The sequence below is a fragment of the Chanodichthys erythropterus genome, chromosome 10, assembly GCF_024489055.1.
Source record: "Chanodichthys erythropterus isolate Z2021 chromosome 10, ASM2448905v1, whole genome shotgun sequence".
Classification (NCBI taxonomy): domain Eukaryota; kingdom Metazoa; phylum Chordata; class Actinopteri; order Cypriniformes; family Xenocyprididae; genus Chanodichthys; species Chanodichthys erythropterus.
The window spans coordinates 16252339-16280213 of NC_090230.1; the positions used below are offsets into that span (position 1 = coordinate 16252339).

Consider the following 27875-nt stretch of genomic DNA (forward strand, 5'->3'; position numbering starts at 1 on the left):
AATAAACACAAAACAATATAATACATGACCCAGGTGAATTTCACAAATATTTTTCAATAAAGTAAAATAATTATCATATTGACCTTCAAGTCTTGCTGAATATGCATGAACTTTTATACGTGACATATATGCTTTTAAGTTAAATTTTAATATATTTTTAATTTTATATATTATTAACTGATGTAATAAATTATTATATAAAACTATTATTATTATTATTATTATTATTTATAAGCAGTTATAATAAGTACAATGCTGTCGTATTTCATTCATTAAAACTTTAGTATAATACTTTCTGAATTTCATAAATCTAAAATTCTGTTTTATAATAATTTCACTGACCTTTAAATCTTGTAAAATATACATGAAGATAAACATAAATATATGGTGTATAGAAATCATAATATTTAAATTATATATTATGAACTGATATAATAAGTATAATACTAACGTATTATACATCCACATAACGTATAATAATATTGAAATTCTTTAATCTAAAAAGCTAAAAAAAAAAAAAAACTTAAAAAACTACAATGTCCAGCTTGACGGTTGTTTATATGACGTCACATCTAAGCGACTTTTTTTTTTTTTAGAAGCGACTCAGTCCAAATATTTTGAGTTCTCTGAAATAAAGCGTTTCCAAAAGATATATAATCATCGTTTTTCTTTTGTTTTGTTTTAGTTCGTATCTGTGTGGTGAATGCGGGCAGAAAATGTTTATGCCGAGATCGCTAAAGCTCAAGAGAGCCCCTGAGTCCCATCAGCAGAACCCCAAGAGAAGCAAACCGACACCCGAAGACACCGTTTCCACACCTCCATCTGACATCTGTCCTCCAAACGAGACTGGGAACACTGAAACAGAGGAGGAACCCGATCAGACAGAGACTGAAGAACCAGATGAAGAGGAGGAACCAGTGAAGTCCTTCAAGAAGAACCAGAGATGGCCAGAGCCGGGAGAACCTGTGTGCGTCATGTGCGGTCGATATGGAGAATACATCTGCGATAAAACAGACAATGATGTCTGCAGCCTGGAGTGTAAAGCCAGTCATCTAGCTAAAATGTGCTTGGGCTTTGGCGAGAAGGTCTTTTCTAAAGATCCTCAGGAGGGTGCAAAGACCTCTAATGCGTCAAACACTGAAAGTTACTCTTACAAGGAGGATAGTTTCATATCTGAACTGACCGAGGAGCAGATTAAGAGAGTTCAAACAGAGCTGGCTATAGTGACTGCTGGCAGTGAGGTCTGCAGGCCTATTATAGAGTTCGAACACTGTAACTTTCCCACAGCACTCAGGCTCAACCTGAAGAAGGCCGGTTATGAGGCACCCACTCCCGTCCAGATGCAGATGGTTCCTGTTGGTTTAACCGGCAGAGATGTGATTGCCACTGCAGACACGGGCTCTGGAAAGACTGTTGCCTTCCTTCTTCCAGTGGTAATGCATGCACTCCAGGTAAATACTGTAGTGATACTGTATATTTTTTGAAGAATGTTGGTAACCAAAGAATTGCTGGTCCCCATTTACTTCTATATTATTTTATTTTTCCATACTATGGAAGTCAGCAAGGACCAGAAACGGTTTGGTTACCAACATTCTTCAAAATATCTTCTTTTGTGTTTAGCAGAAGAAAGAAATTCATACAGGTTTGGAACAACTTGAGGATGAGTAAATCATGACAGAATTTTTTTTTTGGTGAACTGTCTCTTTAAGTATTTATATAGTGCTTTAAAGGGTTAGTTCACCCAAAAATGAAATTTCTGTCATTAATTACTCACCCTTATGTCGTTCTACACTCATAAGACCTTCGTTCATCTTCGGAACACAAATTAAGATATTTTTGATGAAATCCTATTTTTATCCCCCATAGAAAGCAACATAATTACCACATTTAATGACCTGAAAAGAGGTACATTGTTAAAATAGTCAACGTGACTACAGTGGGCGCATGTGTCATGCTGCTCATGTGAACAGCGTCGGCCAATACTGAGTCGGCATTCGGACGTAAACACGGAAGCGTCGTTATTTTTGTTTTGTTTTTGCGCATAAAAAGTATTCTCGTCGCTTCATAACATTAAGGTTGAACCACTGTAGTCACATGAACTGTTTTAACGACGTCTTTAATACTTTTCTGGATCTTGAATGTGGTAATTATGTTGCTGTTGGGATAAAAAACCTCTTGGATTTCATCAAAAATATCTTAATTTGTGTTCTGAAAATGAACGAAGGTCTCACAGGTTTGGAATGACATGAGGGTGAGTAATAAATGACTGAATTTCATTTTTGGGTGAACTAACCCTTTAAACAGTGCAGATTGATTCAAAGCAGCATCACATTAATAAGCAGGAAAATTACAGTATTAATCTTGTAAAATGACTGAACACATTCAGTTTTCAGTTTCAGCTGTAAAGCAGCTCTACAGAAGATAGTATGTACAGTAATAGTGTCATTTTCAGCTCAATTTAGCTCAGTATTGTTTCATTTCAGTGCAATAATGTTACAGTTCATCAATTATGAAAATTCAATTTAGATATATGCAGCCCACAATTGTGATAGATAGATAATGGAAATTTTGTGTGTGAGTGTTGTCTCTCAGGTCGTCCTGTTTAAATAGAAAACTCTTTTAAGGTAACAGCTGTTACCCTAGATAGTGAGTTCTCTCCTGCGCACCGCCAGTATGAGTAATTCATAAGAGCAGATCTATTTTTGACCAGTCTATAATTCCAGTGCACTTCCTCTGAAAAGTTCACCACCAGAATGCTTAGTTCAGATAAGGGCAATTGTTATATAAAACTCATATTTCCCCAGACAGCAATGTCACAGTAACGTTTCATATCAGGGTTCATTTTTAGGTGCAAACATTTGCCTTAGGTCTTTCTACTTTGGCAAGTTTATTTATTTATTTAATGTGTTAAATAAAAAATGTTCACTAGAGTTTCACTTTTTTATTAAGTCATTAATTTCCAGATTTATTTTTTTCCTGTGTGTAATTACTATAAAGTGAGATTTGGACATGATAAAATAGGTTACAAATGATAAAATTGTCAATAAGTAAAAACAAATAAAATTTGTGCTTATTTTTGTTTAAAAAATAAAATAAATGACAAAAATATATTTTATATTATATATTTAACATATATTTATTATTATATTTATATATAATAATAAATATATAATATAAAATACATTTTTGTCATTTATTTTATTTTTTGAAATTATTTTATTTTTGAAATACTGTTTCATTTTATATATATATATATATATATATATATATATATATATATATGAAACAGTATTTTTCAGTTTCTTTTTAATCTTTTTTTAAATTAAAAAATATACTAATTAAGGTTTTTTATGTCCTGGTGCCTTTTTTTTTTTTTTTTTTCATGTTATTTGTACTTCCCACAAATAATTTATGTATTTTGATCATTTCCCAGAGCCAGACTGCTTCTCCATCTTCTCCCACATGTCTCATCCTGACCCCGACCAGAGAGCTGGCCATTCAGATAGAGACGCAGACGAAAGAGCTGGTGATGGGTCTGCCGAATATGAGAACTGCCCTGCTGGTGGGTGGGATGCCTTTACCTCCTCAGCTGCATCGACTCAAGCAGAAGATCAAGGTACTTTTGGGTAAAGTTTAGGGTAATGTTTGTCAGTTCAGAATCCACAACACCTTATTTGTTCAATTCTTCCTTTGTCCAGATTGTAATAGCCACTCCAGGACGCCTCATTGAGATCCTGAAACAGAAGGCTGTACGGCTGGATGATGTCAGGGCCATTGTGGTTGATGAGGTAAGCATCCATCCATCCATCCATCCATCCATCCATCCATCCATCAGTGTAATTATTAATATAATTCTCACAAACATTCAAAGGCAGATACCATGCTGAAGATGGGATTCCAGCAACAGGTTCTTGAAATTTTGGAACACGTCCCTGAAGACCATCAGACGCTGTTGACGTCAGCCACCATTCCTGCAGGAACGGAACAGCTAGCTGCTCGTCTCACCCGTGACCCTGTGAGCATAACCATTGGACGGAAGAACCAACCCTGCGCCAACGTTCGGCAGATCGTCCTCTGGGTGGAGGAGCCGTCAAAGAAAAAGAAGCTTTTTGAGATTTTAAATGTAAGTTTACTATAGAAACTACACTCAAAATTGACCCCACTTGTTTTTTTGATGCAAGTTTTTGTGCATGATTCATCTGTGGAAATGCATCACATTTTGAGTAAAAAAAAGAATATTCAGATTTGCTATACAGATTTGCCTGCTGTCGAGTCGACTGACTTGTTGACAGAAATGCACTTACAGTGGAAGTCTGTGGGGCAGTCTTTGCCGTTGTGTCTTACCCTCCTCTCCAGAGGAAATGGGCGGGTCCTCAAATGGCTTTGCTCCAGGAAAAGTAGCAACGGCTTACCAGGGACACAAAGCAGGAGAGCATTTTATAAATCACAACCTGTGGACAAAAAATTCCCAGCAAGCTGTTCAAATAAATACATACATACATATATTAGTATAATATGTAGTATTTTAGAATAATTGAGACATAGTGTATAACAACTAATAAATATGAATTCATAAATATGAAATAACACAATTGATAAATAATATGAATTGAAAAATATGAAATGAACAAATACAATTCTTTATTTATATTATTTAATATTTTAGAATAATAATAAATGATAAATATGAAATTAAATATATGAATAAATAATTCTTTATTAATATTATATTTAATATTAGAATGGTCCATCAAAAATATGAAATAGCATAATTGATAAAAATAAATGTATAAATGTGAAATTAAATAAACTAATAAATACATGCATAGATAAATACATTAATATGATGCGTAATATTTTAGAATAATTGTCCATCAATAATATGAATCTACATAAGTGTGAAATTAAGTAAAAAAGTAAATAAATACATAAATACATTTTATTAATTTAATATATTTTAGCATAATTGTCCATAAAAATATGAAATGGCATAATTTTAAGTTTTAGAATTAGAACTTTTTTGTTTTTTACTGTAAATTCAACAAAAAATGTTTTACAGCAGAAACAAAAAGAAAGTGAAAGCTATATTTTTGTTTTATTTACTATTAATATTTGTACATTGTTTAATTTCCACTTCATCTATAATTTTCGTTTATATTAGATTATTGGGTTTGCTTTAGTAGGATATTATCTAAATTATGGCTTTTTGTGCATTCACAGGACAGAAAGCTCTACCAGCCGCCGGTGGTTGTATTTGTAGACTGCAAACTTGGGGCCGATCTGCTGTGTGAAGCTGTGCAAAAGGTCATGGGCTTAAACGCAGTCGCCATCCACTCGGACAAGACGCAGTGGGAACGCAACAAAATTGTGAAGGTAATGCAAAAAATGTTTTTTAAAAGCAGCCCACAAATGTCCAAAAGTACAATTTATATTGAACTTCCCACAAACAATTTAAGTATTTCAATCATTTCCCAGAGCCAAACTGCTTCTCCGTCTTTTCCCACATGTTGGTGTTTTGTAGGGTCTACTTGAGGGTCAGTTTGAAGTAGTAATCAGTACTGGCATTCTTGGAAGAGGGCTGGACCTGGTCAATGTTAAGCTGGTAGTGAACTTTGACATGCCAGCTAACATGGATGAATATGTTCATCAGGTATGAAGTGTTTTATATAAAACACTTAAACATTGAAGGCTCATTTCTTTAATGATACACTATGTTTGAACCTTTTAGATTGGTCGAGCTGGTAGACTGGGCCACAGAGGCACCGCCATCACCTTCATGAATAACAACAACAAACGGCTGTTTCTGGACATTGTGAACCGAGTGAAGCCCACCGGCTCCATACTGCCGCCACAACTTCTCAACTCACCCCATCTGTTCGAACAGCAGAGGAGAGCCAAACAGAGGAGCAACCATGGAGAGGAGGACGATGTCATCGGAACCAAGAGCAACCTCATCGACATCATCAGGAAGCATGACAAAAGAGCTGCTAGGAAATAACCAGCAAATATATTTATTGTTAAAGGTTTTGTTGCAACTTTTGTAATGTGTGTTTTCAATAAATGATGCAAATGTCTCTTCTGACTATTTCCGCTATATAATAACATGCACAATAATCACATCACATCAAATTCTTAGTAAAGTTAATGGAAAAGAATGTAAAAATACTATGGTAAAAACCTGTTATTTGGTTACTGTATCACATACAGTAAATCATACTGTATTTCATATAGTATGAAATACTTTTTAAAATCTTAAAAAAATTGTTTAGATATTAAATTAAATTTTATAAATTACAGAGAATTTGTTATATTTAAGGTATATACACTACCGCTCAAAAGTTTGGGATCGGTAAGATTTTAAATGTTTTTAAAAGAAGTTTCGTCTGCTCACTAAGGCTACATTTACTTAATTAAAAATACAGTAAAAACAGTAATATTGTGAAATATTATTGCAATTTAAAATTACTCTTTTCTATTTGAAAATATTTTAAAATGTAATTTATTCCTGTGATGCAAAGCTGAATTTTCAGCATCATTACTCCAGTCTTCAGTGTCACATGATCCTTCAGAAATCATTCTAATATGCTGATCTGCTGCTCAATAAACATTTAATGTGTACAATTGTACAAAATATTTGTGTACAATATTTTTTTTCAGGATTATTTGATGAATAGAAAGTTCAAAAGAACAGTGTTTATCTGAAATCTAATCTTTTGTAACATTACAAATGTCTTTACTGCCACTTTTGATTGATTTAATGCATCCTTGCTGAATAAAAGTATTCATTTCTTTAATTTCTTTTCAAAAAAATAAAAAATCTTACTGACCCCAAACTTTTGAACGGTAGTGTATAATGCTATAGAAGCTTTGTATTTCAGATAAATGCTGTTCTTTTGAACTTTCTATTCATCAAGGAATCCTGAAAAAAAGTACACAACTGTTTTCAACATTGATAATATTAAATATTTCTTGAGCAGCAGATCAGCATATTAGAATGATTTCTGAAGGATCATGTGACACTGAAGACTGGAGTAATGATGCTGAAAATTCAGCTTTGCCATCACAGGAATAAATTACTTTGTCAAATTCAAATAGAAAACAGTTATTTTAAATTGTAATAATATTTCACAATATTACTGTTTTTACTGTATTTTTAATTAAATAAATTAAGCCTTGTTGAGCAGACGAAACTTCTTTTAAAAACATTAAAAATCTTACCGATCCCAAACTTTTGAGCGGTAGTGTATATACAGGTAGTAAAAATGGTAGTTTTTTTTTTTTTAATAAACTGTAAATAGAATAAAAAATACAGTGCCAAAATGAGAAAAGAATGATTATAGTCAGTGTTGCGCCATGTTTAATTTTCGACAGGAATGAAAACTGTGAGGAATTTAACGTCTTTCCGAATAAAATAATAAAAGTTTAATTAAAAGTTGTGACTTGTGAAAATTAAGTGATCTAGGACCTTTATACAGCATACTACTGTAAAAACTTCGTATATCCCTCACAGTCTCGTTTTTATCTGCGTTAAATTTACGTCTAACCTGAAGGTCTATAAGTAATAACGTGTAAAAGAAAATTTAGCTGAAAAAAAAAAAAAGCATAAACTGAAGATAATAAAATAAAAATTACCGCAATGTCGAAATAAATTAAATAGTTTTTCACATTACAGTAATGTAAATGTTGGAAAATGCGCTTTTTATGTGCCTAAAATATCACAATAAGAAATGTATTCGTGTTAATACCATAGACTGTAAAAAAAGGTTAATACCAAACAAAAGGGCATTATTTCCTGCCTTTTCATTTGGCTGAAACAACCAGGAAACAACCCGTTCTCAGGCTTGGAGATTCACCCGCACTCTGCCATCTGTTGGTTGGTGGGTGTTACTGCGTGCCCTGGCGTCAGTCTGAACTGACCAATCACAGCACGCCTACTGTTTTTGAATTAGAGCGGCGGTATGGCGGAGTGTGGACAGTGAGTTGTTGTTGTTATTTAGCGATGTACAGTCTGTTACTTTCTCAACATTAAAACGGAAGTAAACGGGAAGAAGAAATGACTGCGATTTTAATCCGTAAACAAAATAACTTTTAATATACAAAACGATTGTTAAATGACAGGATATCAACACTTGCAGGTCAGTTTTAGTTATGTGTTTACGTCAATATGTATTTTTAAATAATTTGACAGGTTGTTCAACTCGTTATTATAAAACAATGAAGACATTTGTGGACTGAAGTGTGGGGCAATCTTAAAACAGTTTTATAGTCAAAAGTGTTATATTTGGACCCATTAAATGATGGATGGATCAAAAGAGGAGAACACATCATCTTTTAATTTAACAAAAGAAGTGAACAGGACTTATGTTGTCTCAGCACTCACAAAATGTGGAGAAAACATATTTAAAACACCATCTTCTGGTGCCAGACTAACTCTTCAGAGAAAACCCAGTAAACCCCATGTAAACCACCATGAAGAAACCACACAAGAGAACCAAAGAGGAGAGAAACGCCTGACACTTCAGCGACGGACAAGAACGGGGTCCATCAGCAGAACCAAAGTCCTGACCGAACCCAATCCAGCACCATCTTCAGCAAAAGAGTCCCATGAAACTATTAAAACACCTGGGAAAACCTCATGTGGTGCTCACAAAACAAGTTCTGAGAAGGTCAGTGCCACCCATAATGAGGGTAAAACCGTTTCAACACCTACAAGAAGAACCCAGTTTGAGAAATTAAGTGTCAAGAGAGACGTCTTTGAGAGGTTGGCTGGTAAAGATGCGTCTAGACCCACGCCTACAAAGAACACAACTGCTGGAAGACAGAAGCCACCACAGATGAGCACCGAAACTGGCAGATCAGCATGTGGCGCATCCAGTGAGAAGGTTCTGATTGGTGGTATAAATAGACACATGACACCCGCATCACATTCAGCACAGGTGAGGAGACCTACCACCCTAATGAGCTCCACAGCTCATGGAGGAACGAGAGCTTCTAGAACCACTGCTGCTGAAGGACATGTTCCTCCTGAAGCTGTGAGCAGAACAAGTGCTCAAGATCTGAAGATGGAGAACAGTACAGTCACTGTTGCAGTTCGAGTTAGACCTTTCAGTTCAAGGTAAGAAATTGTTTTTAAACTTTTATTTTGGCTGCATGTTGACTTAAGGCAACTATTAGTATACAAATTTGTTACTTAAAAAAAAAAAAACGTAATATAAAAAGGTGAGTTCGACCTGTCTGACTGTATAAAATAATAACTATTGCGAGAAAATTCTAAATAGTTTTAGTATTTAGTTTGAACTGAACATTTTAATATTATAATAATGTTAATTGTTACTATATATATATATATATATATATATATTAGTACATTATACATTTTATATTATATATAATTAATTAATATAATTATTTTAGAGGACAATGCCACTTATTTGTACTTAAAGTTTCACTTCATTGTGTCCGCAGGGAGAAGAATGAGAAAGCCCGTCAGGTGATCTTCATGGACAACCAAGAAACTTTAGTGCAACATCCGGATACTAAACAAAACTACTCATTTTCCTTTGACTTCTCTTTTTGCTCCATCAATGAATCGGATGCAAGTTTTGCAAGTCAGCAGATGGTTTATGAAAAACTGGCTCGGCCCTTGCTTGAAAGAGCATTTGAGGGATTTAACACTTGTCTTTTTGCCTACGGCCAAACAGGTTCTGGAAAATCCTACACGTAAGTGACGTTTCTCTTTGACACTGTGTTTTTAATAAATATTCAAAACTACTTAAAGGAAAAACAGCTTACTATTTACATCAATAATTTTTAAGTGTCATTTTGGATGTTTTCTAGTATGATGGGTTTTGGTGAAGAGGCTGGAGTTATTCCCAGATTCTGCGAGGAGCTTTTCTCAAGATTGTCCAGAACTGAAACCAAAGAGGTTACTACTGTCCCATACAATAATTATTCATTTACAATTTATGGATGAATTATAATTATACTGTGTTTAACCTTTTTAAATGCAAGTTTATTTATTTTAAAGATCTCTTGCCATCTGGAGATGAGCTATTTTGAGGTTTACAATGAGAAAATCCATGATTTGCTGGTGGCAAAGGACGAACAAAACCTGAAGAAAATGCCTGTAAGTACAACTACTCAATAAAACGCATTAAATGCTACAAACGTCATGTTGTTTTTTTGTTTTCCTAATTGATAAGCAATTCCATTCTTTTCATGTCTTTTCCAGTTGCGTGTCAGAGAACACCCCGTTTACGGGCCTTATGTTGCAGACCTGTCCACGTAAGCAAACATTTAAACCAAACACATCACGGTTACTATACTCATGGAAAACCAGATAATTTTTTTATTGTTTTAATTTTGTTAAGTTTCCTAGTTTTGTTTGGTTTTGGTTGTTTTTGTTTTGGTTTGGATTCAGTTGTTTTGGTTGTTTTGTTATTTTGTTTTGTTGTAGTTTTGTTTGTTTTTGGTTTGTTTTAATTTGGATTCAGTTGTTTTGTTTGGTTTTGGTTTGTTTTAATTTGGATTCAGTTGTTTTGTTTGTTTTAGTAATTTTGTTGTCTTATTGTTTTAGTTTTGTTATTTTGTTGTGTTATTGATTTGGTTTGTTATTTTATTGTTTTGTAGTTTTGGTTGTTTTTGTTGTTTTTATTTTTTGGTTTGGTCTTTATTTTGTTGTGTTTGTTTGGATTCTACAGTTTTGGTTTGGATTCAGTTGTTTTGGTTGTTTTCCGTTGTACTTTCCGTTGATTTAGTTTATTTTGTTGTGTTTAGTGATTTGTTTTGTTATTTTTTGCATTTGGTTGTTTTTGTTTTATTGTTTTGTTATGTTATTTTGGTTTGGAATCGTTTGTTTTTGTTTAGTTTTGTGCCGCTGTTACTAATCTTTATGCTCTCTTTCAGGAATGTAGTCACATCCTATGCTGATATTCAGGTAATTTTTTACATTTGCATTTCTGTTAACTTTATACATTCAAAGCCCATTTTTATGTGTTTAACTATTAATACAACTTCATTTTTATGTCTTATTACAATGTCATCTTCATAGACTTGGCTTGCACTCGGTAACAAACAGAGAGCCACGGCCGCCACCGGTATGAACGATAAAAGCTCCAGATCGCACTCTGTTTTCACTCTGGTCATGACGCAAACTAAAGTAAGACCTTTAGATTTATTTTGTTCCATTTGCCCTATTGAAGTGAGATGCTACTTGAACCAGCAAATGAATAGTTTATTAATGCATTTGTGATGGTTATGTTCATATGATGTTGTTTGCATGTGCACAGACTGAGTTTGTGGAGGAAGAGGAGCACGATCACTACATCACCAGCCGGATCAATCTGGTAGATTTGGCAGGAAGTGAGCGCTGTACTTCAGCCCAGACCAGTGGAGACCGGCTCAGGGTAATCCAGCATCCAATAGCTCTGTTTATTCTGTGTCATGATTCCCCAAAAGGCATTCTGCTGCTTACTGTTCTGTACATGTTAATAGGGGCATATATATTTGCTCTGACAATGATTGGATTATGATTCTTTATGAAATAATGCAATGCATCATGAAATCTTAAGTTGGACATATTTGTAATATGAATTTATTTATTTTTCCCAGGAGGGAGCAAGTATCAACAAGTCTCTGCTCACTCTGGGAAAGGTGATCTCGTCGCTCTCGGAACAGGCTCAGAGCAGAAAGAAAGTCTTCACCCCATACAGAGAGTCAGTGCTCACATGGTGAGAAACTTTTGCTTATGAGTTCGTTTTGATTTATATAATATTTCACTGCAGTTTTATTAGTTCAACTAAAACAATCAAAAAACAGCTACAACACAAAACAGCTTCTGCAATGTAATGTATTTTCACAGCCATGATGTTTTATTTTTATTTATTAATTTCCCCACCCATTAATGATATTCTGATTTATAAAATGGAAACAAAATTGTAAACATTTTGATGAAAGAAAACAAACGGGTGCTGATGAATTGTGCACAATAAGACCAGCAACTTTTGTTAATTTTCGTTAAATGTAAAATATAGCATAACATGCAAGATATATTGCTGTCAAAAGCAACAGAAGTGCTTCAGCTCCCTCTTGTGTTCAGGTTACTGAAGGAAAGCCTTGGTGGGAACTCCAAGACAGCCATGATCGCCACCCTGAGCCCTGCAGCCAGTAGCATGGACGAGAGCCTGAGCACGCTGCGTTACGCCCAGCAGGCCCGTATGATCATTAACATTGCCAAAGTCAACGAGGACACCAACGCCAAACTGATCCGAGGTCAGTGACCTGTGTTTAACTGTGTTACATCTGTTAATTCTTTTGGTGTTTGTACTCCATCAGCCGTCATAACCAAGAACATACCAGCACAGCTATCCTCTAGAGGGCAGTAATTCACTAATGTGTATGTGTGTTGTGCACAACCACTGACAGCAATAAAATATATCCACCATTAAATTTTTTTAGTTTTATTATTTTCTTGGCATAGATAATTTGAATGTGTATGACATGTAACATATGTTATGACATTACATGATGTTTCATGAACCTGTGTGTCCAGAGCTGAAAGCAGAGGTGGAGAAGCTCCGTGCGGCTCAGATGAGCTCTCAGGGCATCGAGCCTGAGAAAATGAGACTGTTTCAGCAGGAGATTGCCACTCTTAAGACTAAACTCTGTCAACAGGAGCACGAAATGGCTGAGGCTCACAGGTGCGTGGATATAAACTACAAAAATCAGTGTTATGACTATGAAAATGAAAATAAAAATAAATGAAATGCTGTTCACAACCTATTTTTATTTCTGAATGTAACAGTTTATTTAAAGGGTTAGTTCAGCCCAAAATGAAAATTTTGTCATTAATTACTCACCCTCATGTCATTCCACACCCATAAGACCTTCATTCATCATCGGAACACAAATTAAAGTCTTTTTGATGAAATCTGAGAGCTTTCTGTTCCCTCTGTTCTGAAGATGAACGAAGGTCTTATGGGTGTGGAACGACATGAGGGTGAGTAATAAATGACAGAATTTATTTGCTGAACTAACCCTTTAATGAGGAATATCTAGTAGGAAGAGACATAAACTCATTGTAATGTTGAAAGTGGAGGTTACAAGAATGGAGCAGAAATATTTAAAGAATAAATTTCATTTTTTTTTTTTCATCCCTTTTATTTTTATTGTGCAGCTTATTGATAATAATTGACAATCATTTTTTGTGAACTTGTTTTTAAATGGTGTAAATGGCATACTTTTTATTACTACTATTATTAAAATTTAAATATAATAATGATAATTTATATGATATTTGATTATAAAATAACATGATTATACATTTATTATAATATATTACTTTTATTCAGCAAGGATGTATTATACTGAACAAAAGTGAGAGTAAAGACATTTATAATATTACAAAAAAAAAAAGGCAGACTGTTTTCAACATTGATAATCATAATAAATGTATCTTGAGCAGCAAATCAGCATATTAGAATCATTTCTGAAGGATCATGTGACACTGAGGACTGGAGTAATAATGCTGAAAATTCAGCTTTGCCATCACAGGAATACATTTTATTTTAAAAAAGTATTCAAAGAGAAGTTATTTTAAATTGTTTTAATAAAATGTTTTTTTTATTATCAATTAAATAATACAACCTTAGTAAGCCTTAGTAAGAGACTTTTCATAAACATTAAAAAAAATCTTACTGACCCCAAAATTTTGAACCGTAGTGTAGTTGAAAATAATCAAGGCATGTTTTGTGCTGTTTTTCAGTAAGTGAAATTATGTAATATTGTAATATTTTACCTTTATATGAACCAATATAACAATACATGTGAATGAACACCAATATTTACATAAATGTTTACTAAAATCTTGGGAGTATTCAGACGTGACATGCCTCATACACAACCGTAAACTCTCTGATGTTCCTCCTTCCTTTAAAATGCAAAAAATCAAGTCAGCGGGCCTGTAGCCAGGTAAGTTTGAGGATACAGAATATGGTTTTGGAACAGAATAAGCCAAAAAAGCACATTTCCTCACCGTCTCTGTGCTTGCTACAGTATGTTGATGTGGTCTCCGCTCAGCAGACGGGATGTTAGGGGTTGAAACATGTTTGGCTGTTTTCCCAACCACTGACATCAGTGGAAAAGTAAAGGCAGTTCAGACGGAATAGTCATTTTATTGTAAATATAATTATAATTTAATAAAAAAAATACGAAGGCAGTTTTTCCATTGGAATAGCATGCATAGATGCATGCATGGAATATTGTGCTTTTAATCTTTTTTAGTTAAAGTTATATTGAATTAATTTGAAACAATAAATAAACATATAATATATATGATCATTCTTAATGTATTTTATTTTTCTTTATATTTTATAATAATATAAGATTTTGTCACAAACTTGCACTAAAACGTTTTACACAAATAAAATTACTTTGTTTTTAAATTTTTTTCCCATCATTTAATATGTGCAGAACTTGGAAGGAAAAGCTGGAAGAGGCAGAAAGGAGGAAACGTGAGGAAACCAAGGAGCTGCAGGTAACGAACACTTGCAAATAACAGTCAGACCTCATTGTCTGATGGATCGATGAGCTTTTTCAAATGCGTTTCATGGCCATTTTCTTTCTTCTTCACTTTCTTCATCTGTTTTTTTCTCTGTACCTCGTTCAGCGCTCCGGTGTCACCTTTAAAGTGGATAATCGGCTGCCTAACCTTGTGAACCTGAATGAGGATCCGCAGCTGTCAGAGATGCTGCTCTACATGATTAAAGAGGGCGAGACCAAGGTCGGCAAGCTCAAGTCTGAGTCGGCCCACGACATCCAGCTGTCTGGAGCTCTCATCGCTGATGAGCACTGGTGAGACAGATCACATACTAGCCCATTGATTTGTTTAAAAGGAACATATCATGTTAAAGGTACACTATGTAACTTTTTTGTTCAAAATGAACAGCATTTAAATGAGTCTGTCTTCCAAAACGTGTTTTTTGTCTTAGCCTGATTCATTATGGTAAACCTATTATAAGTGTTAATGTTTTAGACCTGAGGGGATGTCTCGTCATATCCGTAAATAGAGAAAAGTTGGCTACTTCTGATGCGTGTATGGTGTGGGAGTAGTATAGGTTAGTTTTTACAATGAGCGGCAAAGGTTGACATAGTCATGCTAAATCTCCAACTTCCGGGGAATCACTCGTTTAAAAAAAGGCAGAACAGAGGAGAATCTGCTGCCGAAAAGAAAACGTGACAGAGCTTGTAATAAAACAAGAATCAACATTGGCTTGGCTTTTCAACATGAACTGAGGGATTTGAAATGTTGTAAAAGTGACGCGGAGATGTTTTTATTTCTCAAAAGGTGACTCAATATTGAACAGATACATTTCAATATGTAGCTCTTTAACTGAGTTCATTGTAAAGAATTATCTATTATGAAAGGTTGTTTCATTATGGTTGTTGTAGCGCTGTGCAGGAGTTTATTTTCGAGGAAGTACCGTGTCTTTAATTGGGTAAATCTACAGTAATTTTATCTGTTAGTCAGCTTGAGATCCTTTCCATCTAAACAAGTTATCTAGTATTGAATGTTTTACGAGCAGTAGGATAAACATTTTCATCCACACAGACATGCAGAGCCGAAGCACAACCAAAATAAAGTTCTTCCGCAAAATGCATGCAGTTTTGTTTTTAACCGCTAGAAGGCCAAAAGTTACCTTTAAACATGATTGGATGTACATTTAAAGGGACAGAAAATGTAAATTCTGTCATTATTTACTTATCCTGATGTTGTTCTAAATCTGTGTGACTTAATTTCTTCCATGGCAGTGTTGTTATTTTTGACTAAATCTAAAACTATTAAAAATATTGTTCGGTTATAGAAGCTGAAATAAAATAACATTAATATTACAGCCAAAACCTAAACTTGATTAGGCAAGTTGCCTTGGAAACTGACTGAAATTATTAAGTTTAGGTTGAAGTACTAAAATTACTAAAACTGAAATATAGAAATTTTTTAAAACGATAATAAAAATAACAAAAGTTGATCACTTTTGTGCATACAAATTACAGTGAATAAGGACTGAAAAAGGCCATTTATTGCTTGCATACATGCATACTCTTTATATATATATATATATATATATATATATATATATATATATATATATATATATATATATATATATATATATATATATATATATATATATATATATATATATATATATATATATAATACACATTTTCATGCTATGGCCAGTAACCAATAAATAACTGATATAAAAGTGTCAAGCTCTTTTGTGTAAAAAAGCAAAAGTCGAGGGCAGGGTTTCATTTTAGAGCACCTTTCTCCATCTCTCGCTCATAGCAGACTTACGGTTGGAGGGGAGTGGTTAAGGAAGCAAATATTCAGATTTTGATTAAAGATTACCACGACAAACATTTTTTTTCTGTGTTTAAACTTGCACGGGTAAATTGTTCACCACAAGACTATTAATACGCACTAACAAAGTAAATAGGGTCAATTTTGATTTCATGCTGACTTTAAACTACTTTTTTAATGCTCGAAGTTAATTTAGGCACCATAACATTATAATGTACAGTAGCAACCACCCAGAATACCCTAGCAATTTGTCTCAGAGACTTAAAGAGACTAAAAAATAGAGGAAATGAGCATGAGCAATTAAATATCTAATATCCATTGATATATTTCCAATATTTCATCTTTTTTCAGTGTCATCTCCAGTGTTAAAGGTACCGTCAGCATTAAACCAATGCCGAACGCCAAGACCTTTTTGAATGGACATCTTGTGTCTGAGATCACCGTTCTCCACCACGTAAGTTATTGTTGCTGTTCTGAAGCGAAACCTCTAATATGTTGTCTGTTCTGAAATCCTCACATGAATCCTAAAATCCTGTTTATTCACTTTTTACTCCATTTTAGGGAGACCGTGTGATTCTTGGAGGAGATCACTACTTTCGGTTCAACCACCCCGCTGAGGTTCAGAGCGGGAAACGCGCGTCCTGTTGGAACAGTGGAGATGGTCAAAAAGATTTTGAGTTTGCCAAAAACGAGCTGCTGTCGGCCCAGAGAGCTCAGTGAGTATAAGTCCAAGAGTTTCCATTTCAGGAACTCATGTTTGACTTTCTTGATTTTCATTATCACTTTTCTTCATAGGCTTGAAGCGGAGATCGAGGAGGCTCGGTTAAAGGCCAAAGAGGAGATGATGCAGGGCATTCAGGTGGCAAAAGAGATGGCACAGAAAGAGCTGAGCGAGCAGAAGAGTCTGTACGAGAACAGGATCAAAGCTCTGGAGAGAGAGCTGGTAAGCAGAAACATGTCAATGTATAGAATGTGTGAATCCAGTGTTCTCCAGTTAATCAAATGCATCCTCAGGAGGAAGAGAGTGAAAGGAAAAGAGAACAGGAGCTGGATAAAAAGAGGGTCGTCAGCCAGGTAGAGCAATTGCATACAGCAAAGACTCTACTGGAGCGGGAAGTCAACACCCATAAAAGACGTCTGCAGATGGAGGCCCAGGCTACTAGAGAGGTACAGAAGGATTAAAGATTAAATTAAAATTGATGGTCTTGTTAATAAAGGTTGAAACATAAGTGTAATTGATATGATTAGCCTTTGGCTTGACTACATTAATCAAACAGCTAATAATGTATGGCTAATGTTGCAAAAACCATGTTCCCGATCGCCATCTCAGAGTCAGACAGCTGCCTTCTAAAAATCAGCATTAGAAATAATGATAGGAAAAGCCGTCGATGGGATTGGTTACATGTTTATGACGTTAGGAATTAGGGGCCTTTGTTCACTGCAGGTATTTTATTTTCATTTCAGTTATTTTATTTTTTAGCTTTAGTTATTATTTTTAGTTAGGCTTAGCTATATTATTTACTTGGTTACTTAGTTTTAGTTATTTTATTAGTTCTTAGTGTTTTTTTTTTTTGTAAATTTAGTTATGTTGTTTAGTTTTAGTTATATTGTTATAGTTACATTATTTGGTTTAGTCATCATTTAGTTTAGTTATTTATGTTTAAACATATTTTAATTTGTGACTTTTTTTTTTTTTTTTAAATAGGCGTTGGTCGATAATAATGTCCGGCATGCTAAAATTGTGGAGGCCCTAGAGGCGGAGAAGAGGAAGATTGCAGAAGACCTTGCTCAGATTGAGAGGAGACGTGCTCTTAAAGTGACCCAGACCCCTAAAACAGGTACATAGATACTTTTAATTTTAAAGATATGGAGTTTTCCATCCGTAATGTTCTTAACAGTGTGGTATTCACCATAATTTTCTTCAATGTTTGTAGCCTACCCACAGTGGGACACCATGAAGCTGTCTTTGATGATTGAAGAAGCGAACAAAATCAGTGCCAAACTCAGGAAACGCACAGTCTTCAGCAGGTACAATTATTCTAAAAAAGTTAGTCCATTTAGTTGGTTAAAAATTGCACTTTGTGTGGACCACATTTATAAAACATAAAACATTTATAAAATCCAGTAATGGCTGATGACTGGAAAAGTGCTAGTTTAGTCAATTAATCCATAACTGAGTGTTTTTTATATTCTGCCTCATTCATTCTGGACATTAAACTGTTTGACTGGAAAAAGATGTGGATTTATGTTTTCACAACAGACATGAGATGACCGATAAAGAGAACGAGGGTGGAGACGCCCAACTGCAGGTTCAAGTTCAGAACACCAAACTGGGAATTTCCACCTTCTGGAGTCTGGAGAAGTTCCAGAGCAACTTGGCTGCCATGAGGGAGCTCGAGCAGGTGGCTTCATAAAAGATGTTCACCCAGTTATAGCCGTAAACATGCTTGAGCTTCAGTAAACTGGAGTGCATGGTGACGTTTCTGTTGCAAATACAATGGCAAAACACGTGGTTCAAAACCTCAGTGTACATAGCTGCACTAAAAATGTTTGGTGTTCTTTTGTTTTTTGTATAATCTTACGTAACATTGTAAAGTTTTGCTTTATTTTTTTTATTATTTAGTGTTTAGTTCTGTTTTATTTTATTTTTGTTTTGTTGCATTTCACTTGACATTGGAAAGTTGTTTTTTTATTTATTTTATTTTATTTAGTTTAGATTAGTTTTGTTTGATTTCTATTTTTTTTAATCTAGTGTTTAGTTCTGTTTTATTTTATTTTTGTTTGTTTTGTTTTGTGTAGCATTTCATTGACATGGGAAATTGCTTTAGTCTGTTTATTGTTTAGCTTTATTTTATTTAGTTATATGATTTATTTATTTTATTTTTTATTTTTTTGTGTAGCATTTCACTTGACATTGGACACTTTGTGCTACACTTGATTTGGACACAGCGTTGCGTATTTAACCTAGAACTTGTTCTTGTTACACAGTATCACATGAGGCCATTTGAAGCCTGTTTATTTCCTTGTAATTACCCAGTAAAAGCAGGAAGCATGTAGTATTGGCACTTGTTCTTATTATCATAAAAGAATCGGAGGCTAAATCAAGTCTGATGTTTATTGGCTGTAGGGGGAAAGCACCTCTAAAGATGACGACGTGTTTTACGACCCTAATGATGAGTGGGAACCGGACCTATCCGCCTCTTCCTCAACCTCATCTTTTTCTCGTAGAAGGTATTTGAATTTATTAGTCCACTGCTAGTCCAATGCTAGTTCTTGTCTTCCACCGTGATGTTATTTTTCCACTTATAAAGTAAGCCCTTAAGAAAAGCACATTCCTGCGGCATTTTTTTTTAACCTATTTTCATTGCCTTCATGAACATGTGACTACAGCAAAATTCAGTGTTAGTGAGTCAAAACCCATTCTACACCTGTGAAGCCCTCCTTCTCAAAGCTCATATGTTCCTTTGCTTTTCCACTTGTGATTTCCTCTTGTGTCTTTCATTCCTTGAAATGAACAGTAAATGATGTTCAACTGAAAGTGTACATCATGTAACTGGCTGTTGAAGAAGAGTTATATGATTGATAATGATGGTTCAAGTTCATATGTATCTGGATCTCTTTTATTTCTGTTTTCTTCTGTTTCTCTCAGGAGTAGAAGCTTGCTAAAGAGCAGGAGGATATCTGGGCGTCTCTATGAGATCCGTGTGCACCCTATTCAAAGCCTACATTGTGCTCCCTCACAGTCCACAGGTAAAGTACCTTTTATATCATCTATATGAATATAATGAACTGGCTTCATTATGCAAAGTTTAATTCTTTAAATGATTTTAATAGCCTACTGCAGATTTCAGCATCATTCAAATTTAGGGTTGGGAATAGAAAATCAATGCCAATTCTGGAATCGGATACTTAAAGCGAGGAATCTGAAAATTTTGCTTCCACTTATCGATTCCTGTGTGCACATTTTAATGTGGTTTTAAACCATTCAAGTGCAAGAAGACGTGAAGGAGAACTCAATTCGGTACTCGCACCTCTCATAAAGTGTATGAATAGTGAATTGATATCTCTTTCATGTTGTCTTGCACTTGAACAAACAAACACAAGATTATGTCAAAATATCCTCGTAAACACAGTCGGTTATGTCTTAAGTGAACATAACAGTGTATTGGATCCTTCACGAGGTCTTAAAGTGACAACAGCCTAGTAAACCTGCTGCTGTCTGTTATTGCTGAGAAAAAGAAAATAATTTAATGAACCTGACTTAATAATTTTTTTTAAGGATTAGTCCACTTTTAAATAAACTTTTCCTGATAATTTACTTACCCCCATGTCCTCCATGATGTCCATGTCCTTCTTTCTTCAGTCGAAAAGAAATGAAGGTTTTTGATGAAAACATTCCAGGATTATTCTCCTAATAGTGGACTTCAATGGACTCCAAACGGTTGAAGGTCAAAGGTACAGTTTCAGTGAAGCTTCAAAGGGCTTTAAACGATACCAGATGAGGAATAAGGGTCTTATTCTTACGGTTCATTCCGTAAGTAGAATAGGAAAGGCGTAGGACATACAGCATAAGCGTTTTGAAAAATGCAGAAACAGGAAGTACGTTCAATGCGATATTTTGTGTTTATAAAGCATATACAGTTGTATTTTCTTTTTTCAAAAATCACCAATCGTTTCACTAGATAAGACCCTTTTTCCTCGTCTGGTATCGTTTAAAGCCCTTTGAAGCTGCACTGAAACTGTAATTTTGACCTTCAACCGTCTGGAGGCCGTTGAAGTCCACTATAAGGAGAAAAATCCTGGAATGTTTTTGTCAAAAACCTTAATTTCTTTTCAACTGAAGAAAGAAGGACATGAACATCTTGGATGACATGGGGGTTAGTAAATTATCAGGAAAAGTTTATTTAAAAGTGGACTAATCCTTTAAGGATTAATCTTTATTTTTATAAAAAGAAAACTATGTGCCGTGTTATTTTACATTTGATTTCAATTTCTGAACATTGTTCACTTGTATTTGTTTGTGCTATTGCTAATTTGCTTATTTGTTCTTATTGTATTACTGACTGGATACTTGTCTTTAATAATGTTTGAAATTTATATTAGTTAGTCTAGTTTATTAGTTAGTTCTTTAGTCTGCTGATTATTGTTCATGGTATTCAGCTGCAACAGAATTTTCTGCAAAAAGACAGAATAAGTTTGTTTGATATCTAAATTTTTGACTTAATTTTTTTTTTAACCATATTGTAATCGAAACAAGGAATCGATAAGAAACGGAATCGATAAGCGGAGTTGGAATCGGAATTGCTCAAATTCAAACTATACCCTACCCTATTCAAATTAGTAGACTTGAAGGTATAATTCACTCAAATTACATTTTTGTCATCATTTACTCACCGACATGTCATTTTGTCATTTCGAGGGGGAGGGGAGGTTTGCATTTTTGATTAGAGATTAGAAGAAAAAATAATGATGTGCACAAATAAATAATTTAAAAAATAAATCATATAATCAAATAAATACATTGAATGTCAATGGTTTCCAAACAATGCTGTTTTGGTCCCCATTGACTTTCATTGTATGGACAAAAACAGTTGAAACCTTCTTCAAAATGCATTCTAGTTAGGCAGCTCACAAGGTTCTGGAAATGTTTTTATTGTTAACAAAAACTATTAGGCCAAAATAAAAAAATAGTGTAATCTCATTGGTTCAAAACCATGGTATACATAGCTGCATAATTTTTGTGTTACATCTCACTTATTCAAGGCTGAAATAAAATATAAATATTAAATAAAAAAACTTTCAAATAAAAAATTGTTGCTTTGGCAACTAACTGAAATAAATTAAAGTTGAAAGTACTGAAATTACTCAAATTAAAGCTGAAATAAAATAAATTAAAGACAACAGAATAAAAACCTAAAATAAACAAAAACTAAAAATGATAATAAATTAATATTAATTAACAAAAAAAAAATTAAAGTTAATTCTAAATATAATTAAATACTAAAATGGTATATAAAAATACTAAAATAACAGACTAGCTTAATTTTTTAAACGGCTTAAGAAATATGACTGTATCCCCCTGGAAAATGTTGAGTGTCTTTGATATTCTCTGTCTTTTTTTCAGGGCTGATGAACAAGCCCCCCTCCCTGCACTCCAGCACATCTGACTCTGCCCTCCCAGCCATCTGCAAAGATCTGATTGGTTCTGCCGTTGCACGTCTGCGCTCTTGTCAGTCAGCCGAAGAGAATGAAAGCTTGGCCGACAAACTGACCCTAGACCTGCTGGTGGTTCACAGTGCCGTGAGGTCCATCGCGGACCTTTATGAGCACCTTGACGACGATGGCCAGGAGAACCGTAAGCGACCAAGCCTTATTAACAAACCTAAATCAACATACCCATACATCAGTGTCAATATTCAGCTCAGTATGAATGCACAACACCTCTGTCATCACAGCGCTACACAAAGAGCCTCATTTTGTTCTGTTTGTGTGCATGTGAACAGTGTTTGCCTGCAGTACTGAAGCCCAGACTCATCTAGTGAAGGCCACCTCTGCTGTTGAAAGGGCTGTATTCATTACGATGCACTGGGTCTCCAGCATTAAGCCCAGCTCTAACACAGTGTCTCAGAGAGCCGAGGAGCTCAAGACAGAGGTCAAGAAAATCGGAGGCTACCTTCAACTACTCATTCAGGTGCTCTTCAGGGTTCATAGTCAATTAATAAAACGCATGTTGCATTTATGTTCAGTGATGCTTTTATCTCTGTAAAGGGGCTGGATAAAAAATAAAAATGCAGTCATCTCATTAGAAGTGTCATAAAAATCAGTGTTTTGTCATTAAGATTTTTTTTTTTTATCAACTTAGTTTTTCGTATTGTTTTCCTTAAAACACAAAAAAATAAATAAAAACTGAACAGTAATAATAATAATTATCTATTTATTTGTTTAGACATCAGATATTAAATTATTAATATTATTTCTTGAATTTAGTTACATTAAATATTATTTTTTAATGTAGTAATAATAACTATAATTTTAAATAATAATAATTTATTATTATTATTGGGTGTATTTATCCAATGTTTAGGCAAGTTCACAATCTATTTATTTATTTATTTTTTTGGATTATGGAGTTCCTAAAGTCATGGCGTTAAATTTTGCGTGCATTGCATGAATATCTTGCAAGAATATCTTCCTCTATTTTTGTCCTGTTTTCCAATAAAAATATATAAACATTTTTAAAATCAAGATAATTTACTTGATGTAAAAAAATCAAGTCTTGAAAAACTAAACAAAATTAAAGGGTTAGTTCACCCAAAAATGAAAATTCTGTCATTTATTACTCACCCACATGCCGTTCCACAACCGTAAGACCTTCGTTAATCTTTGGAACACAAATTAAGATATTTTAGTTGAAATCTAATGAGGCCTGCATAGGGAGCATTGACATTTCCTCTCTCAAGCATATTTCCTCTCTAAAAACATATTTAAATCAGTTTATGTGAGTACAGTGGTTCAATATTAATATTTTAAAGCAACGAGAATATTTTTGGTGTGCCAAAAAAAAACAAAATAATGACTTATTTAGTGATGGCCGATTTCAAAATACTGCTTCAGGAAGCTTCGGAGCGTTATGTATCAGCGTTTTGGATCGCGTGTCAAACCGCCAAACTGCTGAAATCACGTGACTTCGGAGTGGCGCTTCGAACCACTGATTCAACACGCTGATTCATTTGTGCTCTGCAGCTTCCTGAAGCATTGTTTTGAAATTGACCATCACTATATAAGTCTTAATTTTGTTTTTTTCGCGCACCAAAAATATTCTTGTCGCTTTTATAATATTAATATTGAATCACTGTACTCGCATGAACTGATTTAGATGTGTTTTTAGTACATTAATGGATCTTGAGAGAGGAAGTGTGATTGCAGGCTATGCAGGCCTCACTGAGCCATCGGATTTCAACAAAAATATCTTAATTTGTGTTCTAAAGATGAACGAAGGTCTTATGGGTGTGGAACGGCATCAGGGTGAGTAATAAATGACAGAATTTTCATTTTTTGGTGAACTAATCCGTTAAGTGAGTTTATGCTTAATACCAGAACAAAGACCTGTCAATGATTTATGAAAACAACTCATTTATTTCATACATTTTCTGTATTTTGTTTAAAAAAGGTCTTAAAGTATTAAATTAACCTTCATAAAACCTACAGAAACCAAATTATTAAATTAAATGATTAAAAAACACGTAGAAGTGTTGTACTAATGTAGTTAACTAATGGGTTTTAGTGTGCTAAGTATCAGCATTGGAATTTTGGGTAAAGGCCTTACAAGACCGTGTTGGTCTTTCTGTGTCTTGGTCTTTCAGGGTTGTGATTCTGAGATTTCCTCCATGGTAACAGAGGCCCGGAGAAAGGTTGCCAATTGTATGAATGCGGCTCTCAAAACTATCGGTTTGTTGGCGGCAGTGAATGGGACTGATCTTCATTTGACTGAACTTGGTTCAGAGATCATAGACTATGTGAGTAGGTTTCCTCTTCCTCATCTTTTGCACTTTTGCAGCCCAATAGTAAAAGTTTGACCAGTCTTTAAATATCAGAATCAAAAATTCAATGTAGTGAAGTAGTACTAATGTGTTATCTTGTATTTCTTTGCTCTTTCTCTTTAGAGGTCAGTTGTGGATTCTCTGCAGGAAGGGATGCATCAAAGTGTGACAGATCTTCTCTTCATAGGTCTGAAAATCTCTGCTGAGATGCTTCGAGATGCTCAGATAACTCGCGCTGGAACACCGGTCAGTTCTCTTTATAAATATTTCACTTAATAAATGCCATGGAATATTATTGTAAACTCAGGAAATAACCTTACAATGATCCAGTTAATAGTGCAAATACATTTAACATGTTGTATATTAATTGATGTAAATATACACTTTAACATCATTTTATAACCTTTGTTGATTTTTGTTTTACAGATTCAGCAATCCAAAATATTGGATGTCGCCCACACTCTGAAAAGCTACTTCGACTGCTGCTTGTCGGTACGCCTTACAAACAGCTGTTTTCGTCATTGTGGTTAAAATGTTTTGGATTGATGACCACCCCAACAATAACTGAGGGGGACAGCGCTTGTAAAACGTCGAACCTGAGCGGTCTTATCGCAAGTCTTGGGTCGTTTTGCTGTTTAGAACATAAATGGATTGAGTGGAGTGTCATCTGTCACCTTAATGTGGCTGTAACTGTTATCTTCAATACACAAACTACAGGCTCGTTGTTATTGTTCAGCAAGAGAATGGGATGCTGGGATAAGGAAAAATGGATGCATCTCACCTACTCACCCATTTCCTTTAACCCACCAACCGTACCTAAACCCTGTGGGCTAAAACAAATTAGAGTCCCTGTAATATATACATAAAAAAATAATAAAACATTTATTTTATGTATGGTTTTCTTTTTTTTCTTTTTTTTTTTTTACGATTTGTTTTTTGTTTAATTTTTGTTTTTTTGGGGGGCGGGGGTGTATTTTTGTTTTTGATGGTTTGTTTGGTCTGAGTTTCTGGTGTTGTTATTTAAGTTTTTGCTTTATTATTTTTGTCTTGATTTTTGCGAGGTTTGTTTGGTCTGGTATTTTAATTTTTGTTTTTAATTTAATTTTTTGTTTTTAGTTTGTTTGGTTCGGTTTCATTTTTGAGTGGTTTGTTTTTTTGTTTGGCTGTATTTATTTATTTTTTTGTTTAGTTTTTAACTTTTGTCTTGTTTTTGGGGAGTTTGTTTGGTGTTTTATTTGTTTGGTTGTAATTTTTTTGGGGGGGGGGTATTTGGGTTTGCTTTTTGTTTTGTTTGTTTTTGTTAGTTTTTAGAGTGGTTTATTTAGTTTTTGTTTTGTTTTTAATTTTTGTCTTGTTTTTGGGAGGTTTGTTTGGTTTGGCTATTTCTTTTGTTTTGCTTTTTTTTGGTGTGGTTTTATTTGTTTGGTTGTAATTTTTTTTGGGGGGGGGTATTTGGGTTTGTTTTTTGTTTAGTTTGTTTTTGTTAGTTTTTGGAGTGGTTTATTTAGTTTTTGTTTTGTTTTTAATTTTTGTCTTGTTTTTGGGAGATTTGTTTGGTTTGGTTTGGTTTGGCTATTTCTTTTGTTTTGCTTTTTGTTTGGTTTGGATTTCATGTTTAAAAGATGTTTGTTCATATCTGCTTTTTCACAGGAGAGGTCAAGCTCCACTGAGAATCGTTCAGAGGACGATGAAGGCCCGGACTTGTGTGCTGTTCAGAACACCACCGCCAAACTCCTGAAGCTAAACGGGGCGATCAAAGACCTCCACTCATCTCTGTCATGCTATCTGAGAGGTACAGCATTTTTTCCACAATAACATGCATATGAAACGTGCACGGTTATGGCCGATATGTGACATGACTTAATTTTATTAATGTATAATACAGGGAGTGGCAGCGATGCTGGCCTTAGTCAATCGATACTGTCTTCGTCCAAGACGATTGATGATGTCATCAATGGCCTTCCACATGAAATGACCGGAAGACGTTCCGACAGTCTTCAGCTTCCGTGTGCGAAGAATGTCATGGTCGCCCGTGATAAAGTGCACTCTGCGTTGCAGGCTTTGCCAGCAGTGTTTGATAAAAGCACAGACGGAATGCAGATGCTGGGCACAGATACACACTTTGTTCAACCGGGTTATGGCAACAGAAATCGGACCGTGCCTAAAGTTGTGTATTCTCTTTCCTCAGGCATTAGCACGTGTTCCAGAGATGCCCGCTGGGTGTAATTTGGATTGAAGGGGTACTAGTCATGTATATAACCACATTGGGTACAACAGTAATGGTTAATTGGCTAAAATTGGCTCACTTTTCATTTTGATGTGTTTACAGTATACAGGCCTACAATAGTTTATTTAATTGTAGGATTTTAATGAAGGGCTTAATAGAATAACTTAAGAAGATGGGTTTCTGTGTATTTTGCAAATGATCAAGCTCACAAGTCTTTTATAACTCATGCACTGCTGGATATATATTTTTTGCACTTGAAACTTTTGCACAGGCTTGGTAGTGTTGGTGTTTCACAATTTCATTCACATGGAGATTTTTAGCATTTGCAACTGTGTTTACTTTGGATCATGTAATTGTTTCACACTAATTTATACTTTCATTAATAAACACTCACTGGGATAAGAAATCTGGTGTCCTATTTCAACATACTATACTGCATGCCTTTTATCTTTTATCTATGCTAATATAATATAATATTGCGTGTGTGTGTGTGTGTGTGTGTGTGTGTGTGTGTGTGTGAATGAATTCTTGTTCACAACAGGAATCCATAGCAAAATTGTTCAAATACAAAGTAACGAATTTATTTATATTTTATATAGGCTAAATGTTTTATTTAATATTTGATCTGAAGTATGTTTACATTAAAGGGGCCACAAAATACACCGTATTCCAAATTATTATGCAAGTGACATATCAGTAAAATTTCAGTAGAATAAACATTCAGATTTTAGTTTTTCGAAGAAAA

The 27875-nt window shown here is 34.4% G+C and overlaps 2 protein-coding genes across 2 annotated transcripts; both read left to right on the forward strand.

The window, feature by feature from the left end:
* Positions 1-587: 587 nt before the first annotated feature.
* Positions 588-6029, forward strand: ddx59 (DEAD (Asp-Glu-Ala-Asp) box polypeptide 59). The gene is made up of 7 exons (XM_067398708.1): positions 588-1451; positions 3434-3616; positions 3699-3788; positions 3872-4123; positions 5221-5373; positions 5522-5650; positions 5729-6029. The coding sequence occupies exons 1-7, from the start codon at positions 717-719 to the stop codon at positions 5996-5998; spliced, it is 1812 nt and encodes a 603-aa protein (XP_067254809.1). The 5' UTR covers positions 588-716; the 3' UTR covers positions 5999-6029.
* A 1936-nt stretch (positions 6030-7965) lies between these two features.
* Positions 7966-27523, forward strand: kif14 (kinesin family member 14). The gene is made up of 29 exons (XM_067398709.1): positions 7966-9115; positions 9466-9720; positions 9838-9925; positions 10028-10126; positions 10232-10284; positions 10906-10936; positions 11051-11158; positions 11289-11405; positions 11611-11729; positions 12098-12270; positions 12551-12698; positions 14470-14533; positions 14666-14850; positions 16715-16817; positions 16925-17079; positions 17159-17306; positions 17378-17530; positions 18069-18201; positions 18298-18391; positions 18624-18765; positions 19491-19594; positions 20013-20113; positions 22488-22718; positions 22867-23054; positions 24727-24879; positions 25027-25149; positions 25330-25395; positions 26554-26695; positions 26789-27523. Exons 1-29 carry the CDS (start codon positions 8295-8297, stop codon positions 27127-27129), a joined length of 4638 nt encoding a protein of 1545 aa, XP_067254810.1. The 5' UTR covers positions 7966-8294; the 3' UTR covers positions 27130-27523.
* Positions 27524-27875: the final 352 nt, after the last annotated feature.